At 42.0% G+C, this 20,681-nt stretch overlaps 1 protein-coding gene across 2 annotated transcripts in view; it reads right to left on the reverse strand.

Annotated features, from left to right (window-relative positions):
* Positions 1–20,681, reverse strand: part of LOC125890262 (VIP36-like protein) — a 114,307-nt gene that overhangs the window by 54,347 nt on the left and 39,279 nt on the right. Inside the window, exons 4-7 of one of the 2 annotated variants that reach the window (XM_049578820.1) lie at positions 20,334–20,416; positions 19,791–19,952; positions 19,344–19,458; positions 4,237–4,353 (exon numbers count right to left, since the gene is read on the reverse strand). In XM_049578820.1, the coding sequence (XP_049434777.1) occupies positions 4,237–4,353; positions 19,344–19,458; positions 19,791–19,952; positions 20,334–20,416 (477 nt within the window). The remainder of the gene's footprint in view (positions 1–4,236; positions 4,354–19,343; positions 19,459–19,790; positions 19,953–20,333; positions 20,417–20,681) is intronic. The other variant, XM_049578821.1, reaches the window with a different exon arrangement.

The raw sequence follows: 20,681 nt of genomic DNA on the forward strand, positions 1-20,681 counted from the left end.
TGATACACAGTTGTATTTATCTATGAAGCCAGAAGAAAGTAATCAATTAACTAAACTTCATAACTGCCTTAAAGACATAAAAACCTGGATGAGCACCAATTTCCTTATGTTAAATTCGGACAAAACAAAAAGTTATTGTTCATGGACTCAGAGACTCTTTATCTGATGACATAATTTCTCTAGATGGCATTGCTCTGGCCTCTAGCACTACCGTAAGAAGTAATATTTGATCAAAAATTTGTCTTTTAATTCTCATTTAAAACAAACCTCACACACTGCATTTTTTCATCTGTGTAACATTGCAAAAATTAGCCCTATCCTGACCCAAAAAGATGCAAAAAAAATTGGTCCATGCTTTTGTTACCTCTAGGCTGGATTACTGTGACTCCCCATTATCAGGTAACTCTAATAAGTCTTTAATTTCTTCAGAATACAGCGGCACGTGTACTAACAGGAACTATAAGAAACAACATCATATTTCTCCTGTTCTAGCTTCTCTGCACTGGCTCCCTGTAAAATCCAGAATTGAATTTAAAATCCTACTGTTAACTTATAAAGCTCTAAATGGTCAGGCTCTGTCATATCTTAGAGAGCTCATAGTGCCATATTATCCCACCAGAACACTGCGCTCTGAGAATGCAGGGTTACTCGTGGTCCCTAAAGTCTCCAAAAGTAGATCAAGAGCCAGAGCCTTCAGCTATCAGGCTCCTCTCCTGTGGAATCATCTTCCTGTTGCAGTCCGGGAGGCAGACACCATCTCCACATTTAAGACTAGACTTAAGAGTTTCCTCTTTGATAAAGCTTATAGTTAGGGCTGGCTCAGGCTTGCCTTGTACCAGCCCCTCGTTAGGCTGACTTAGGCCTAAGTCTGCCGGGGGATCTCCTATAATTCACCAGGCTCTCTCTCTCTGTGTCTCTCTGTCCCCCCCCACCCCCCCCTCTCTCTCATGTCCTGTTACTAGATCTTGCTAACTCGGCTATACTGCATGTCACTAACTCGCCTTCTTCTCCGGAGCCTTTGTGCTCCACTGTCTCACAGGTTAACTCATATCACAGCGGTGCCTGGATAGTGTGACGTGTGTGGTTGTGCTGCTGCCGTGGTCCTGCCAGATGCCTCCTGCTGCTGCTGTTATCATTAGTCATACTTCTACTGTTATTATACACATATGATTATTGTCACATATGTATACTATCAGACATTTACATACAATTTCAACATATTGTACCACTATAACCAGAATTATAATTATGGGGCTCAAAAGGGCACGTGACTTCGCAATGCATTGTGTGTAACCAGTGCCATTTTTACGGGCAATTTCTTTTGTTTACATTGCGTTGCGCCGGGAGAGAGACATAAAGCGAGAGATTTAAATGGACCAGGCAAAGGAAAAGTGTGCCGGACGGTACCGAGACAAGCTGGACCCTGTTCCAAAGGCTCGGTACCTTGACAAAATCCAGAAAATAGGTGGAGTGGATCGTATGAGCACGGAGACTGGACTCGGGATTTAAAAGCCCTGTCGCCGTTGACTGAAGGAATGCCTAGTCTTTCAGGGCTCATGGGCAAGCAAGCTTTGGGTGGGTACAGAACCTCTTAATTTTACACCTTAAAGAGAAGACCGTCGTCATTTCAGAGGTATGTAAACTTTAGAAGCCTCACTGTGTCCCACCTCCGTGTGGTGCTGCCTGTTTGCTTGCTCAGGTTTTGACTAACAGATCTTGGTGTCTGCTGGACCAATTTATTTCAAACAAAATATATTTTGAAGCCTGAAGTCCACTCTGCATTTATGTGGTAAATATGTATGGGCTTCTCGGTTATTTATTTCAGAATTAGGGGATTTTCACACCATAAATCTCTAACTCTCCATCGTCATACATGGGTGGGCACACCGTGGAGTTTATCTTTATTTTTAACTTTCACTTCTCAACCACAATTTAGGACAAGTTTACTCCTGTGGAGACAATGAGAAACAATGTTTTTAGCGACATCAAGATGTGTACTTTTTTTCTTTTTTTTTTTTAAAACGGGATTAAAAGTCCTGACTGCACAGCTGTGTTAGATTTGTCCCTAGTTCTAATTCAGTTTTTGCTATCAAAATATACCACATTATATAGCACATCAATCTTCCCGTTAGCAATCGTGAGAACAATTGTGGCAGTTAATGACACAGCAAGTCTGCACCATTTACAAACAATACAGTTACTTTTAAAATGCTAAAACAACAACAACAGAACACAAGCGTAGCGTTGCGAAATGTAAACAACTTTCCAATTGCCTGCAAAGCCCACAATGCATTGCGGTTTTTCCACCTCCGCTACGTCACCCTTTTGAGCCCTATAATATTATTATAATATCATTACTTTCTTTAATGTTGTTGTAGGCTACTGTCATTACTGTCTGTCCTGCATCTCTCTCTGTCTGTCTCTGTCTCTCTTTCTGTCTCATTGTGTCATAAGGATTACTGTTAATTTATTATGTTGATCTGTTCTGTACGACATCTATTGCACGTCTGTCCGTCCTGGAAGAGGGATCCCTCCTCAGTTGCTCTTCCTAAGGTTTCTACCATTTTTTCCCCCTTTAAAGGGTTTTTTTGGGGGAGTTTTTCCTTATCCGCTGTGAGGGTCCTAAGGACAGAGGGATGTCGTATGCTGTAAAGCCCTGTGAGGCAAATTGTGATTTGTGATATTGGGCTTTTTAAATAAGATTGATTGATTGATTGATTGATTGATTGATTGATTGATTGATAATTCTAGTGCAGACCCTCTGGTCTTAAGCAACTTCTGGCCCATTTCTAATGTAGTAGTGTCCCTGCTGCTTAACAGTTATTTGAATTCACACCGCATTTCTGAGAATGATCTTTGAATGGAACTCGATGAGGGAAAGACTTTTGTTCTTGTCCTTCTTGAGTTAAGTGCAGCTTTCGATACCATTGATCACAGCATCCTTCTAAAACGGCTACAAACCAATCTAAACATTTCAGGCTCAATTCTAACCTGGTTTAAATCCTATCTGACAGGAAGAGACTATGTTGTGTCCCTGCGTGAGTCACTGTTTTCCAAAATTGAGGTCATTCTTGGACCCACTCTTTTTAATCTGTATATGTTTCAACTGGGAAATATTATTAGAGAGCATCAAACTGATTTCCTCTCCTATGCTTAAGATACTCAGCTATACATTATCATTCTCTTCAGATGATACAAGCCCAACTGAAAAACTGTCTTGCTGCATTGACCAAATTTATATGTGGATGTCCTAAATTCTTTTACAATTTTCTTACCGAGGTTCTATTCATGGGATCATAGGAAAAGCAATTTCAATTTAATAGTCATTTACAAAAGCTGGCTGTGAAAAAAAAGCACGAGGTAAAAGAACCTTGGTGTCATATTTGATTGTGACCTGTGTTTTGAACTCCAAGTAAGAAACTTGCATTGCATTTTTTTTTAATCTTAGAAACATCGCCCATGTGCAACCTCTTTTATCTGAAGAAGACACCAAAGAACTTGTTCATGCTTTTATCTCCAGCTGACAACTGTAATGCCTTGTTCTCAGGCCTCTCCAAGAAATCTATAAACAAAGTGCAGATAATCCAAAATGCAGCAGTATGTCTACTCACCAAGAAAAAAACATCGAGAACATGTTACTCTGGGTTTTAAGTCCCGGCTTCCCGTACATTTTAGCATTCATTTTAAAATTTTGTTTTTAGTTTTTAAATCTCTTAATGGTCTGGCTCCTCACTATTTATCCCATATATTGGTCAAATACATTCCCTCCAGATCCCTAAGATCTTCCACCTCTGGTCTACTGAGTGTCCCCCAGAGTAGAAGTAAAAAGCATGGTGATGCTGCATTGTGTGTCATTGGCCCTCGTCTCTGGAACAGCCTTCCAGAGGACACCAGACACTCTGATTCAGTAGACAGCTTCAAATGAAATCTTAAAACCTATCTTTTTAGACTTGCATTTTTGTAGCTTTTATTCAATTAATTGGTATCAACATAATTCATATTTTAATGTACGTGTGTGTGAGATCAAATCTTCTTTCCTCTATCTTACCCTGTTTTTTATGTGTATTTTCAGATTTTTTAATGTAAAGCACTTTGAGTTGCACTTGATATGAACAGTGATTTACATATAAAATTCTTATTATCAGTAGTACTTTATCCATTTCTAAGATCCAATGTTGTGACAAAGAATCAATTACTTTAACGCTAACAGAGTGGAGTGGGCCATGGTGCATCTACCTTGGAACTGTTCCATGTTGTCAACTCTAGGGAGGGTGACCTCTTCCTCCTCCTCTTCCTCAGGAGTCCTCTCTACTGTCAGCTGGTACAACTTCATGGAGATGATGTCATGATTATCTAGAGCAACATGCACAAGTCAGTACCTAACATTAAAAAAAAATCCCACAATTGTAGCATCTATGGCATTTGGTTTGGCATTGTTTAGGATGTATAGCTTGTACAGTAGGGGTGTCCTGATAGTCGTGATGATCAGAGTATCTATTGTATCTATTTATGATTGCGTATCAATCAATCAATCAATTTTATTTAAAAAGCCCAATATCACAAATCACAATCTGCCTCACAGGGCTTTACAGCACACGACATCCCTCTGTCCTTATGACCCTCGCAGCGGATAAGGAAAAACTCCCCAAAAAAACCCCTTTAGCATAACAAATTAACAGTAATCCACATGACACAATGAGACACAGAGAGAGAGAGAGAGAGAGAGAGAGAGAGAGAGAGAGAGAGAGAGAGAGAGAGAGAGAGAGAGATGCAGGTAATGACAGTAGCTTACAACAACATTGTTGAAAGTAATAATATTATAGTTATAGTTCTGGCTACTGTGGTACAATATGTTGAAAGTATGTATTAATATCTGGCAGTATACATGTGTGACAATAGTCATATGTGTATAAATAACAGTAGAAGTATGACTAATGACTAATGATGGCAGCAGCAGCAGGAGGCATCTGGCAGGACCACGGCAGGACCACGGCAGCAGCACAACCATCTGCCGATACTTGCCAATATCAGCTCTTACCTGTGGAATGTTCCAGGTGTTTCTGAGCATTCCACAACTTTCCAAGTCTTTTGTTGCTCCTGTCTAAACTTTTTGAAAATGTGTTACATATTTACAAAGAACAACAACCTTTGTAAATTTAAACATTAAATATAGCCGCAAACAGAAATCCCGGGGTTCAAGCCTGTTTTGTGACAATCAGATGCTCGATCATTTATGTCCAAATCTCTACCAGGCCACACTCTTCTTTGGAAACTCTGGGCCAAATTCACAAAGAATGAACTGCGACCACTGATAGCACCTTGAATTGCACTTCATTTGCACCCGCAGTTTGCTACGTCTTAACGTCCTATTCACAAACACGCTGTCGTATACGCCAATCCAGAGTATCCCAAACATGCTCAATGTGTGACATGTCCGGTGAGTATGCTGGCCATGCAAGAACTGGGATGTTTTCAGCTTCCAGGAATCATGTACAGATCCTTGGGGCCGTGCATTATCATGCTGCAACACGAGGTGATGGTCGTGGATGAATGGCACAACAATGGGCCTCAGGATCTCGTCATGGTATCTCTGTGCATTCAAAATGCCATCAATAAAATGCACCTGTGTTCGTTGTCCATAACATACACCTGCCCATACCATAACCCCACTCGATCCACAACGATGACATCAGCAAACCGCTCACCCACACGACGCCACACACGCTGTCTGCCATCTGCCCCGAACAGTGAAAACCGGGATCGGCGTGTACGACAGCGTGTTCCAGTCCCTGCCAATATCCAGCAACTTCTCACAGCCATTGAAGAGGAGTGGACCAACATTCCACAGGCCACAATCAACAACCTGATCAACTCTATGCGAAGGAGATGTGTTGCACTGCGTGAGGCAAATGGTGGTCACACCAGATACTGACTGGTTTTCTGACCCCCCCAGACCCTCCCAGTAAAGCAAAACTGCACATTTCAGAGTGGCCTTTTATTGTGGCCAGCCTAAGGCACACCTGCGCAATAATCATGCTGTCTAATCAGCATCTTGATATGCCACACCTGTGAGATGGGATGGATTATCTCGGCAAAGGAGAAGTGCTCACTAACACAGATTTAGACAGATTTGTGAACAATATTTGAGGGGAAATGGTCTTTTGTGTGTACAGAAAATGTTTTAGATCTTTGAGTTCAGCTCATGAAAAATGGGAGCAAAAACAAAAGTGTTGCATTTATATTTTTGTTCAGTGTGTAAATGTTAATTAATTTTACATATTCTTAAAAATATAGAGTGACGGACTTCTGAATTGACTATAGGTTGCAGCGCAGCAAAGTTTTTCACAATTCAGTGGATGTGTGGCTTTGTGGGACATACTGGTGATTTATTATGATTTTTTGAAATACGGAATGTGAAATGTCTTGAAATTTAGATTTAATGTAATAGGCCACGTCCCCTTTAAGCAGTCATTTTCAAAATTTATGCATAGACTGAGACATGAGTTTCAAGTCAATCTGACATACGGTGCGAGGGTGGTGGCCCTTCAAAACCAAATTTTCCTTGACCTTAATTATAGCGCCCCCATCTGGCCTGTTGGCATTATATATCTTGAGCAGCATTTGTACACAACTTCCAATCATTGGTGGAAATTTCATGTTTCTATGATGTACCATCTCACAGGAATTTGCGTAAACATTTCTGAATAATAATACTAATAATATAATAAAATAATAATAATAATAATAATAATAATAATAATGATAATAACAAAACAGGACAAAAACAAAAGGGCAGCCCTTCCAGCTTAAACCCCTAATAATTAAAGCTGCAAGCAGCAATGAAAGAGCCTTGCACCACCAACTCTGGGATGCTGGCAGGACGCCGGCTGACGTGACAGTTTATTTCTGTCAAAGTCAGACACCGCACGCAGGCGTGAGATGGCATATCCTTCATAAAGTGTGGGCCCGGCAATGGCCTATTTCATATTTTGTACTATTTCCTTTGTCCACCATCGGGCGCTGGGGAACACATTAATGGTACGTGATGATTTTGTACATCAAATATAGACCACAGCATTTAAATTTCAGGTTAATCCAAGAACAGTTGGTAAGTGTCTGATAAGACGTACTTCCTGTTGCCACTAGGTGATGCTATGAGTATCATGGAATATTGTCATATAAATGTGTTCAGGGCTGGGCTAATATGAATCATGTAAAGTCTGGTGGAGATCAGACCATTTAGAGAAGAGTTATAGGAATTTTGTGTTTCATGGCGAGTGTTATAGCTGCGGCCGTATATTGTGGCATTTATTGCATGTATGTTGTTTTTTTTAATGTGAGAGTAAGACCTCTTCTCTTTCTGAGGATCTGTGCCAGGTGCCGCTCCGTCTCCTTCCCTGAGTGGTGGGTTCTGGCTGGTCGTGGCTGCTGCTGATTGGATGTCGCGAGGGCTTGGCTCTGGTCGTGGCTGCTGCTGATTGGCTGTCGCGGGGGCTTGGCCTTTTTGAACCCCGGCCATCTATCAAGCTCGAGGGTCGTCTTGACAGCAGCGTTATTCCGCGTCCCGACACCAAACCTGCCTGTGCCTTTACGAACTGTTGTGTGTTTTTTTTGACTGGAGAGCGGTGGGTCTTATTTTTGAACTGTGAGCTTGTTGTTTGTGTTCTGCCGCTACGAGCAGGGAACAGTTTGTCTGCTGCCGACCTGTTGCAGCGCTAAGCAGCAGTTTTATTGTCACTTGCACGTCACTTGTAAATATTTGCACATAAGCAGTAGGGGTGAGCTGCCATTTATGTTGACCTGTTTTCTCCTGTTTTTGTTTAGTTTAGGGAGTTAGGTTTAGTAATTGTATTTTTGTTTCTTTTCTTTCACATAGGGTTTAGTTAGTACTTTGGGGAAAGATAGGTTGTTTTGTTTATTGTTTTGGCCTGGGCTCACCCTGAAGACAAGCTTCTTTATTTATAAAAATTATTTCTTTTTTTGTGTGATGGTGAATAAACTCACCCGTTTTGATTGTGCATTTTCTTGTGTCGGCTCATTTTTATGTTACACTTCCCGGCCCCTAGACGGGTGCGTAACAGCGAGGCATTAAAACCTAATGCCACGCCACGGCCACACAGAACAATGCTGACCCTGGAGAATGTACAAATGATACATCATAATTTTCTACATCAAATATAGACCACAACATGTAAATTCCGGTTACATTAAAAAATAAATGTCTGAAAAGACATACTTCCTGTTGCCAGTAGGTGGCGCTATGTGTAATATCAAATATTGACATATAGATGTGTTCAGGGCGGGGCTGTCATCAATCCTGTGAAGTTTGGGGAAAATTTGACCATATATGCTGGAGTTACAAACTACTTCCTGTTTTGTGGCGGTTTGACGCCCTGCCATGGTCACATGGATTGACGAAAACTGTTTGTAATAACCTCTTTTCTTCAAGGTCTTCCAGTGGGACAGACAAAGGTTTAAAGTTAACTGGATAAATCGCTACTGTTTAAGGGGTGTGGTCAAGCCATTTTGCCCCGCCCACCAACGAAAGCCATATCACACATAAATTTACATGGCGAATGAAGCACATGCAAAAACTGGCACGTTTTTGACTATGTTAAAAACCCCAACAAGGCGATTTACTTCAAAGGAAAAATAACAATTAAAGCTGCAAGCAGCGATGAACGGGCCCTTGCACCTTCATGCAACTTGGGGTGCTGGCAGGACGCCTCCTGACGCAGCAGTTCAATTGCGTCAAAGTTAGACATCGCATGGAAGAGTGAGTTGACATATCCTTGATGCAGTACTGGAATGACATATTTCACATTTTGAACCACTTCCTCTTTCCACTAGAGGGAGCTGGAGAGTGCACTAATGATGCATCATGTTTTTATACATCAAATATACACCACAGCATTTACCTTTCAGATAAATCAAAATTTAAATGTCTGATAAGACATACTTCCTGTCACCACTAGGTGGCGCTATTATTATAAGGAAACATGGTCATACAGATGTTTTCAAGGTGAGACTTTTATGAATCATGGGAAGTTGGTCATATGGTACGGTGCCCGATTCCCATCACCCCTGCTAAAAACTAGAAATTTTCGCAAGAAATTTTGAGGGGTGCCTGCTACTGCCACAGAGTACGGAGGTACTACATACAGCAGATACTACAGGTACTGCACACTACGTGTGTACAGCTCCTCTCACGTCTGTATTCAACATCCATAGGCCAAACAGTGGCAGCAGTAGTAGCAGCAGTAGTATTACTACAAGGCTGTAGCAGTGGATAACAGATGCTGATATAAAATGATTGCATGTACTTTAAAGCTGCTCCAACATTCATAGCCCAGACAGTACCAACAGTAGCAGCAGCAGCAGCAGCAGTAGTAGTACTAATAGTATTTGTAGCAGTGATATAGAGGTAGTACTTCTAGTAGTATTAACAGTAGTGATAGGACTGGACAGGATTCACTGTTAGTAAATGCAGAGATGACAGCAACTTTTGCTCCTTATCTGTTAAATGGAGTTTTAGACACACACACACACACACACACACACACACACACACACACACACACGTCTCTGAGTTTGTGTGTTAGTGGTTGTTGCCATGGTGATTAATGAGGGACACCTGCAGCAGAGGAGCAGTAAGGGGCAGAGAACAGGCAGTTTTTAATGGTTTTAATCCCTCTCAAACTCCTCCTTGTTTTGCCCAAACCATAAGTACAATCGTCAATATGAGGATACTGAAAGAGGAGATTCTCCCGAACATGGAAATGTCTTGTTTTTGTTTGTGTTGTCAAAAATGTGATCATGGTTGCAGGCTAGAAATCTGGGGCCTGTATCTGGGGCCGAAGCAGGATTAATGTCTTAGCGAGGTAACTTCAGGGTAAACCCTGGGTTTTCGGTCTCATGAAGCCGGTTCAGTTCTTATTGGGGTAGATCACCATGGTAACTTACTCTGAACGGCTATCCTGCTCCGGAGCAGGATAAGTTCAGGGTTGAATCTGATCCTAATAAAAGCACCACCCACTGGCCAATCAGCTGTTCGGAAAAAAATGACTCCGCTGGCAGAAATGCAACCCAGTCATGACGGGAAGTTTAATTAATTTGATTGATTTTGATTTGAAAGTTTATTTTGAACATTAAAAAAGAAAAGAAAGCAACAACAACAGACAATGAAAAGATTGTTCAAAAAGGAGTGGAAAGAAGTCAAAATTTCATCCCACCCCTTCATAGGAAAGAAACTGATAATTTGCAGACACTTAATAGCACCATTAATTAGTGCCAACATTTTTTTTGTTGGAGGAAATGATCCCTGTTAAAGATAATGGGCCTAATTGACAGCTTTGCTGCTGGAAATGTGGAAAGTAGCCTATCATGTCTACACTTAATGGTGTTTGAGGGATTTTCCTTTTTGTTTTTTAAAGAGGGAGACTAGGTATATTTTTGCGCAGCTGTTAATTTCTAACACAGCTCAATATCAGGATGACTTTATTCAGACTATCAATTTGGTGTTGATATGACTTAATTGTGGCATCAGCTTTAAGCTTTATTGTAGCATATATAACGTTATGACAAAGAAGACCAATTTATCAGACGCAATGATGTTAGATGATAACTGTAATACACGGAATTCATCTGCACAGCATTGATTTCATGGGATTCAAGGGTGTGATCAGTGTCAGATGTACAGGTACAGGTACTGTAGCTGCTTGAACCAGTGATGAGTAATTTAACCTACACATAATTTTATTTGCTACCTTGTTTTGTCTTGATTTTTCCCTCTCTCCTCCTCTATTTCTTCTTTCCTGACCCGTTTTTTTTTTTCTTCTCTATCAGGGTATCTACAAGTTTCAGTAAGTTAAATTTAAGACTTTTTAATGCCACCTTGAATGGAATTTAAGACCGAAAAAACTATAAATATAAGCGATGGTTGGGGGATCCCGCTGTACTATAACCAGTGCTTAATTTGTAAAATTAGAAGTGGGGGAACACTTTTTTAAGCGGCACCCGAGCTGCTTCACTGCGCAACTCCGAATGGAATGGTTGTGACATCTAGTGTTGTCACTGTACCAAAATTGGGACCCATGGTACGATACCAGTGAAAGTATCACGGTTCTGAGTAGTATCATGATACCACAGCAAAAATGAGGCAGATGTGCCTTTTGTCATTTATAAAAAGATAAATCACTTTTCTATAATACATCAATGATATTTCAGTGGGATAAATTACTCATTGACTTATTCATAGAAAAACAGCATCAATAAGTGATTAACATAGGGGGGATTGAAATAAAATAAATAAATAAAATAAAAATCAACCAGCCACCCTCCTCCCCTGACAAGTAAATAACAGTCCCTTCATAAGTAAAGATCAGTCCCTAAAGTGCGGTGAGGTTTGTGGGCCGTTACCTGCCACAGAGAGAAATGTGAAAGGCAGTCATGACGCCAACAAAAGAGGAAATTGGGCTACTGGACCTGGGGTCGGATTTCTCTGTCGCCGCCAGTAAGCCGTTATTTTGCGCCGCAGAGCCGCCGTAGGCTATTTGACCACCGTATTCCTGTCTGTCACCCCCGTTCAACCCACAACCTGCATGATTCGCCTGTTGTTTCTGTTGCTGGTTGAAATCTGGACTCGCACTGCGTGCTGAATGATTTATTTTGCTGGCACAAAACTATTTTTAGTTGCAAATGCAAGTAAAATGCTCGCACGTAGAGCTCTGTGGAAAACAAATCACTGCCGACAAGTAAAAACTCATAAATAATAACTTTCACTGCTCAAAGATACTCACGTCTGGAAAACAAACCACTACAGCAGCATATTGAGTGCCAGGTGGCCAGCGTGTGCCGTTAAGCCCTTTTCACACAGAGCGTGCAAAGTGCAGACCTCCGCCGACGAACCCATTCATTGTGTATGTGCTACCGCCAGCGCGCGCCGTTATTGGATGGCGCATGGACACTCACAGAAAAGTGCCGTGAGAATAAAAAAAAGAAAAGAAAGAAAGTCAGATTAAATATTCCTTCCACAACAATTTTAAGACCTTTGAGTAATGAATTTAAGACCAATTTAAGACATTTCTAATGAATTTAAGACATTTTCAGGCCTTACTTTTTAGATACATGAATTTAAAACTTTTTAAGACTTTTCAAGGATCCGCGGGTACCCTGTCTATTATGTGATTTCATCGATGTTTTGATAGAGGAATTTCTTTGATAAGCTTTTAGTACCTTCTAACCTCTCCAGCACTTTTCTTTTTTTAATTTTGTAAATTTTATACTGTCTGTTTTTAACATTATGTGCAAATAAAATAATCTAAACTAAAACTAAACATTATTCATCCCGTTATACGTTGCCACGCATGTTTCCTCCTCCTCCTGCAGCTGCCACGGTGTTGGCCTTTTTACATGTGTTGGCCTGTTTACATGCTGTTTAAAATACAGATTCTGCTGCTGTCATGTCTGCATTTAAGATTTAGACATGCACACACCAAAATGTCTCTGTGTTGGTGTGTCCGTAGCAATTGCCATGGTGTGTCAGAGCGTTTGTCATGGTAATCAATATCCCCTTTTCCACTGCAGGAACTTTTCTTATTTACCCGGGATTTTGAAAAACCTCTGCACGTTTCCACCGAAATTACCCGGGTAAAAAAACTTTCCCTAAACCCCAAACTTTCCCTTAAAAAAGTACCTAGCAGGGGGGTAGGTAGGCTTACCAACCCTCTCGGACATTTACACCAGCCGATGCAGAGACAGAGCAACCTGCATCATGAGAGACTCCACCCACCCTGCACATGGACTATTTTCCCCCCTCCCCTCAGGCAGGAGGCTGCGCAGCATCTGGGCAAGGACCGCCAGGCTGAAGAACAGCTTTTTCCCGGATGCTGTGAGACTATTGAACTGTTCCACATTGCCGCGCCTCTGAATTACAGACTGCACTGCACTTTACTGACTGTATTTTAAGCTGTTGCACTTTTCTGTATGCTGCTACTGCCACTACTGACTTAATGTGTTTTTATTTATCTTTATAGCTCTTAGGTTATCATTTATTAATTTTTTAATCATAGTACTGAGACCTGAGTACTGTATTTCGTTACTTCATGTTCCTTCATGCTGTGAATGACAATAAAGATCTATCTATCTATCTATCTATCTATCTATCTATCTATCTATCTAGGACTTTCCAGATTAACCGGAATTCTTGAGGAGCGGGGCTGTTTGCCGAAGAACGCTGATTGGTGGATCACACACTTGCAGCCTTCCGCACTTCCGTGTCAGTGTGTTGGCAAACTTTATTTCACTTCTACAGGCTTCACTTCATTTCTGTTTTGATTAAGGATGGGTACCAAACCCCAGTACTAAATTAGCCCCGGGGCTAAATTATCAAAGACTAGTATTGATAAGCGCTGTGGACTGGGTGCAGGAAGTGCCGCCACACCGATCGAGGCTGGTGAGTCTGTGGTGGCGGTAGTGTTGCTGTGTAGCTGCTCACCTTGCAGTGTGTTTTGCTGTGGTCTGATCTGGATTGAACAGTTTGGTTCTTTGTGTGTGAATTTGAGGCTTTCTTCCCTTTAATGTGTAAAGCCCGTCGCACAAACACACTGGACACGCCGGAACAGCTAACGTCATGCCCAGTGAAGAAGATCTGCTGCTGAGGAAAGCAAACAAAACAATCACTGACCTTAGAGAGGACATCCGCCAGCTCTCGGATGAATTGAAAAACAAAGAGTCACTTCTGGCTAGCTGCTTGGATGTGGCGCACGAGCAGTCACTACGGATTGTCTCCATCACCGCAGCCCTCCAGGACACAGCTCCGTGGGACCCCTCCACCTGTCCCCGGCCTTCCTCCTGCTCAACACCTCACCATCAGTCGTCCTGGGCCGAGGTGGCGGTCCGGGGTCGTAAGACAGCGGTGGAAGGTACTGCTTCGCCTCCTCGCCTGAGCCTCTCCAACCGCTTTGTGGTTCTGTCTGGGGATGATCCGGCTCCGTCTCGTCACGACTTGGACCCCTCTCCGAGCACGGCCTCTTCTCCACCAGCAGCAGGCGGTGTTCGGCTGGTAGCTCTCCGCTGAGATGCTCCAGAGGTCCCCACTACCCTAAACCGGGAGATAATCACGGGACTGGTGTCGCTGCCTCGCCGCAACCCTTGTCTGCTCAGACTCCTTTCCCGGTGACCCCAGCACACGGTCCGGACGCTGACCGCCCGCCGCCTTCCCCCGGTGAGCCGCAGCCGTCCTCGTCCCCTCTTCCCCCCAACCACTCTGATAGTGGGGGACTCCATAGTGAGAAACATCCGTTTCTTTAACATTGCCACTCGCTGTTTCCCTGGAGCCACAGTCCTGGTCATCCTGGAAAAGCTCCCGGGGCTGCTGCGCTCACTACCATTCTCCATAAACCGAGTGGTCATACATGATGGGACGAACGATTTAGCTCGCCAACAGTCTGAGCTTACCAAAAAGGATTTCAGTGCCCTTCTTAACTTTTTAAGCAGATGTGGAAAGTCCATTTTTATCAGGGATGCACCGAAATGAAAATTTGTGGCCGAAGCCGAAGAATATTAAACGCTTGGCTGAATACCGAATATCGTTGTTTAGTTTTTCATTAATTTTTGCAGATGAACCCCCTCCAGATTAGTGTTGTCACGGTACCAAAATTGGGACCTACTGTATGATACCAATGAAAATATCATGGTTCTGAGTAGTATCACAATACCACAGCAAAAATGAGGCAGATGTGCCTTTTGTCATTTATAAAAAGATAAATCATAAGTGATTAACATAGGGGGGATCAAAATAAAATAAATAAATAAAATAAAAATCAACCAGCCACCCTCCTCCTCTGACAAGTCCCTTCATATGTAGAAACAGTCCCTAAAGTGCGGTGAGGTTTTTGGACCGTTACCTGCCACAAACAGAGAAATGTGAACGGCTCGTTTCTCCTCTGACACGCCACATACCTGTGTGCTACCACGGCTCGGCTGTTCAGGTACTTTTGGGCAGTCATGACACCAAGAAGAGGATATTATTGGAGCTGACTTCTCCGTCACTGGTAAGCCGATGGCCGCCATATTTGACGGGAATACATTACTGTCTGTGTCTGTGACCCCCGTTCAACCCACAACCGGTGGGATTCGCCTTTCGTTTCTGCTGGTGGTTGAAATCTGTAGGCTGCTCGCACAGCGTGCTGAAAGATTAAAGCCTATTTTGCTCGCTCAAAACTATTTTTTGTCGCAAATGTGAGTGCCGTGACGGACAGATGGCCACACTGCCAACATTTTACTCAACCCGTCATGGCACGCTGTTTGCGTTATCAAAACACGCCGCTATTATTCGGCCTTGCTTTTAACTTATTCCACTGAATACTGAATGTGTGTTTTTTCGGCCAAATATATTCGGTTACCGAATATTTGGTACATCCCTAGTTTTTATCTCCAGCCCGATCCCCACGCTTGGGCGTGGAGCGTGCCGCTTCTTGCGGACCCTTTCTCTCCACACCCGGCTTCTGTCCGCCTGCAATGCACGTGGCCTTGGTTTTATTGACAATTTTAATCTGTTTTGGAACCAGTCTTCCTTCTTCAGGCCCGACGGACTTCACCCCAACAGGCTGGGTAGCCACATGCTATCCTCAAACATTAAGCACGCTGTTCAATCTGCTCCTCATGACTGACTGTTGACATCACATGCCCCCTCCACGGAAACTCTACCTCCACCTGCACCAGTAGTGGCACTGAGTACTGTTCCCCCTGCCAGCTCCCCCTGCCGGTCTCATTTGTCACCAACACTCTCACCAGAAACATTCCCGATAGAGACCATCATAAGGTACAGAGCACCCCGTCCACACAGCAAACCTCGTGACAATAACATCCTGCACCCCACTTCCATACATCGCACAGGTGATGATGAGCATATATTCGGCACAAACGTTAACTTGGCCGTGCTGAACGTGCACTCTCTTTTAAATAAAACTTTTATTATGAATGACCTGATTTTAGAGAATAATATTGACAGTATTCTTTTAACAGAAACATGGCTTGGCACTGACGCACCAGTTGTTCTCACCAAGGCCTGCCCAACAAATTTTAACTTTTTATTCTCTACTAGGGGAGGTAAAAAAGGAGGCGGAACTGCATCTATAACCAAAAGAACACTGCACTCAAATGAAGTTTCTTTTAACAGTTACACATCATTTGAGCATCATGCCTTTGTTTTTAGCAGTCCTCCTATTCTTTGCATCATAGTTCAGACCACCCCACCATTCTACCTCTTTTATCAGTGAATTCTCAGAGTTATTATCAATCATACACGCCACGTACAATAGAATTTTAACAACTGGCAATTTTAATTTACATGTTGATAACATCTCTGACACAATGTCCAGAGAATTTTTAAACCTTTTAAACTGCATGGATTTTAAACAGCACGTCACACAGCCAACTCACAACAGAGGACACACCCTGGACTAGGCACGTGCCGGTTACCGGCGTCACGGTTTATCACGGTAAAAGATGTCACGGTGTCACTAACCACCCATTTTCTGTTCTGACGGTAAAGGCCAACGGTGTAACCTATGCTACGTTTCATAAATGAGAACTTCAGGAACTCAAAACTGAGAAATAACTCTGAGAAATAACTCTTTATCTGACGTGCTTTTATCATATCAACCTTCGCGGATCCTGAGGTCCTACAGCACCAGCCTTTTAATTGTTCCAAAAGTGAGAACAAAAACCCAAGGGGAGGCTGCATTCAGCCATTATGGCCCTCACTTACGGAACAGCCTGCCGGAGAGCATCAGGACTGCAGAGACTGTTGATGTTTTTAAGAGGAGGCTCAAGACTCACCTTTTTAATTTAGCTTTTAACTGATTTCTTTTACTCTTTTAATTCTTATATTATATGTTATTTTAATTTCTAATGCTTTTAAATGATTTATTTTTAATCTTTATGCATTTTATTATTATTAAGTTTCTAAATCTTAATTTATTTATTTATCATTATTTTATCTCATACTTGTTTTATCTTATCATTTTGCCTTTTAGTCTTTTAGTTTTTAGCTCAAGTGTTTCCTCATGGGGGGCCTCCACAATGAGAGGTGTGCCCCGTCTGCCCGCGGGGACGTCATCCTGGAGATCCCTCAGGTTCGGAGGACTGGGAGGACATCTGCTGGCTGTGTGTCAGAACTGCATCTAAGTGGAAGACCTGGAAAAGCCTCAAGACTGCCTATAACGAGACCTCGCTCCCAGTAGTCACGTGATTGTGGGTGTGCCGAAGCAGGGATCGAAACACTGCCTCGGAACACTTGTGCTTCAAAAGATCAACACTGTGTCGAGCAAACTGGCTCGAGCGTAACATCACTAATATATATATCTCACACTTTTCACGTCACTATATCACTGTTCAGATTAATATGATGTTTGTAAAGTCTATAAACACAGTGATTGAACAAACATTACTATTTCTGTGTGCACGTTTTGTAATTAATAACATGGTTATCGTAGATTAGCTGGGCTAACCGTTAGCTGTTCGACCCGTTAGCGGTGTCTGTAGCAACTCAGTAACTCAATAAACGGATCCTGCGGATATCTTAGTTACAACATGATTGAGCTAGCAAAGCAGTTTTGTGTTGCTATGTGTGGTATTTATTCAGTTTTGGGAAATCACGATGTCTAGAGAGCATCAGTGGCTGCAGCTGACAGCAACAGCTAACAGCCTAACAGCAGCAGCAAAGCTAACATCAGGACGTCATCTGTTAAAAGCCTCCTGTTGTCGGACACGACATGAAATTACTCCAGTTAGCTCAATCATGTAACTAAGACATCCGCTGGAAAAAATATTTTTTTCAAGTTGACGAGACGGCGTTTTGGGTGGAGCGGTCGCCATGGATGCGGAGCTTGCTGTTTCTGCAGGTACGGTTGAAACTCAAACCACACAGATTACCAGGAATTCTTTTACCCAGGTAGATAAATTCCTGGTAATAAAAGTTCCTGGAAATGTTGGTGGAAAAGGGGCTACTGAGGGCCACCTGAGAGAGCAGAGACAAGACAGGCAGAAAACAGCTCTCAGCAGAGGTTTTTTTTAAATGGACATGAGACCTCTCAAACTCCTCCCTGTTATTCCCAAACCATGAGCCCAATCGTCAATATGAGGATACCACCAGAGAGATGAGCTTTTCCCAAAGGCAGACATATCTTTTTTTATGTTTGTCGTGTCAAAAATGTGATCTTGGTCAGAGATCTGGTGCCCCCTAGCTGTTTTCCAGAAATGTCTCCTCTCAGTTTACTTAGGAGTGAATAGCCCCTTTTCCACCAACATTTTCAGGTAATCTGTGTGGTTTGAGTTTCCACCGCACCTCAAAGTTCCGGAAAATTTATTCAAATTAGCGTGATGACATAAATGATTCGGCATGCACCCTGTATTGTCTCCGCCAGCTTATTTACCAGTAACATAGTGCTTGTGTAGTGAGTTGGGGCTGTTTGTCTCAGCCAGCAGCTAAGTTTAAAAGTATTTTAAGATAAGTGTCAAACTATGTTAGTCTACATACAGACAGCTGTCATCTGAGCTTATTAGTAACAATTCGCTACCAGCTGAACTAGTGTGCTATGCTTGTGTAAGACATAACATTAGTGTCATTGGATGAGAGACGAATGGACGGAGCGTATTGAAAATCGCTGTCTACATGTTTACATGTTCATGCTTGCTGAACACATGTATTGATAAATTATTGGCTTCTTACTCGCTAAGGGTTAATGTCACTTACAGTAACGAATGTAGCTGCTGTCAACTCAAGTCATTTTCAAGTTATCTTCACTTTGTTTCCATCGCGGTCGCTCAGCTGTCACCGGTTACCGTGTCGTGTCGGTGTATGTGTGGATGTGTGTGTGTGTGTGTGTGTGTGGAGGAGTTCAGCACCGGCACAAAAGAACCGATACCGTTAGCGCTTATTAATACTACGGTCTATGTTATTTTTTGTGTTCCACAGCAGGCATCCCTAATAATAATAAGAAAACAGGACAAAAACAAAAGGGTTTCAGCCCTTCTGGCTTGAACCCTTAAATATCTTGTCTTTGTGCTGTATTCAGTTGAACATAGGTCAAAAATGATTTGCAAATCATTGCATTTTGTTTTTATTTACATTTTACAAAGCTTCACGAGTAAACACAGCTGTGTGACAGCTGTTGTAAAACACAGGGTCAGATTGGGCTCTTTATAGCTCTATATAGCCCAATACCAGTCTTTGCGATTGGATTGGGACATCCCTGAATTAAAGTTTAATCCACTTAATGTAATTAATCAGAGGTTCTCAGTGGTCAAGCTGCCCTCACATGATTCTTGAGATTTCATACCTGATAGGTCTCCAGTGGCAGAGGATGCACCAAAGAAGTAGCCTGTAGGTAACCTCACTCCTAAGATGTCAACACAGTCTTTCCATTCCTGCTTGCCATCCACATCCACCATGACCTGGTGGGTGAAGGACAGGTCAGTATGAGTCACTCATGAAGAATAAAGTAATGCTAGGAGTTCTAAACTTAAAGTTAATAATTAATATACTTAATACTTTAATACCATCATCATCATCATCATCATCAACATCATAATCATCAGTATGTTTTCAATTTTGCTCTGAAGACATTTTTTAATGATGAAAAAAATATAACATTGTATAGGCTACTCAGTAATAGTCACTGTTTCACTTTATGACGCGTCTAGGTCTATATAAAGACAAATGACAGTGTAACAGAAAACATGTAAATATGCTGTACCCATCCCACCTGAATTAGAGGGTTTCATACCATGAGCCTGTTTTTGGAGTATCTGATGAGGAGAAATGTGTCGTAGATTGCGTTGCGTGTCATAGCTGTACAACCTCCAAGTTCAGTGTGTCGTCCATCATAATCATGGTTATATGACAGAGTCCCATTCCCCAGCATCACCGATACATATGGGAAAACCCTCTGTGAGGGAGACAGGGGAGTTAAACACACTACACAGACATGGTTATCTGCTGATCACTGAGGACACCAGTGTAGCAAACCACAGACAGCACTGATGAATCCAAACACATGTATGTGATGAGACAATATGGGGATGTAAACTGATGAAGACAATGGATGATCATTCTCTGCTCATGGAATAAACTGCTGTTTCTGATGCTACCTGAGTTCCACCTTGTGTCCTCTGCATGTTGAAGAGGTTTGCAGATCACTTGCAGAGATCACTTAATGAAAATAAGATGAAAAGCGGACTATCCTTTTGACACGTTGGTTTAGACTCTCTTTAGAAAAATACAAACAATATGATAACACAGGCATGAAACGGAGGCTACTGTCACTCACATCATGGCTCTTGTCGGCATTAGGGTAAGTGTCCACAAATATCCCAAGACCAATGAACTGGTTCATGTTGCCAAACACAGGTCCTGCCAAGAAAGAGTGAGGGACATCAGAGGACAAAGTCATGTCAATTAAAACTATAGTGACAGAATATGAAAATGGAAACATTCAGTATTTTTTAACCTACTCTGAACAAAAGTAGTGTAGTACTATTACTAGAAAGTCATCTGAATGACATCAAATTATGAGGATAGAGTAGTCTTAATATTCATCAAATATACAGAATTTAGAACAATAATACCCTGCAACAACAACAAAATTAACAAATTAGAAATAATGTAAACTCAATAA

Source organism: Epinephelus fuscoguttatus, linkage group LG6 (assembly GCF_011397635.1).
Source record: "Epinephelus fuscoguttatus linkage group LG6, E.fuscoguttatus.final_Chr_v1".
In the NCBI taxonomy this organism is placed as follows: domain Eukaryota; kingdom Metazoa; phylum Chordata; class Actinopteri; order Perciformes; family Serranidae; genus Epinephelus; species Epinephelus fuscoguttatus.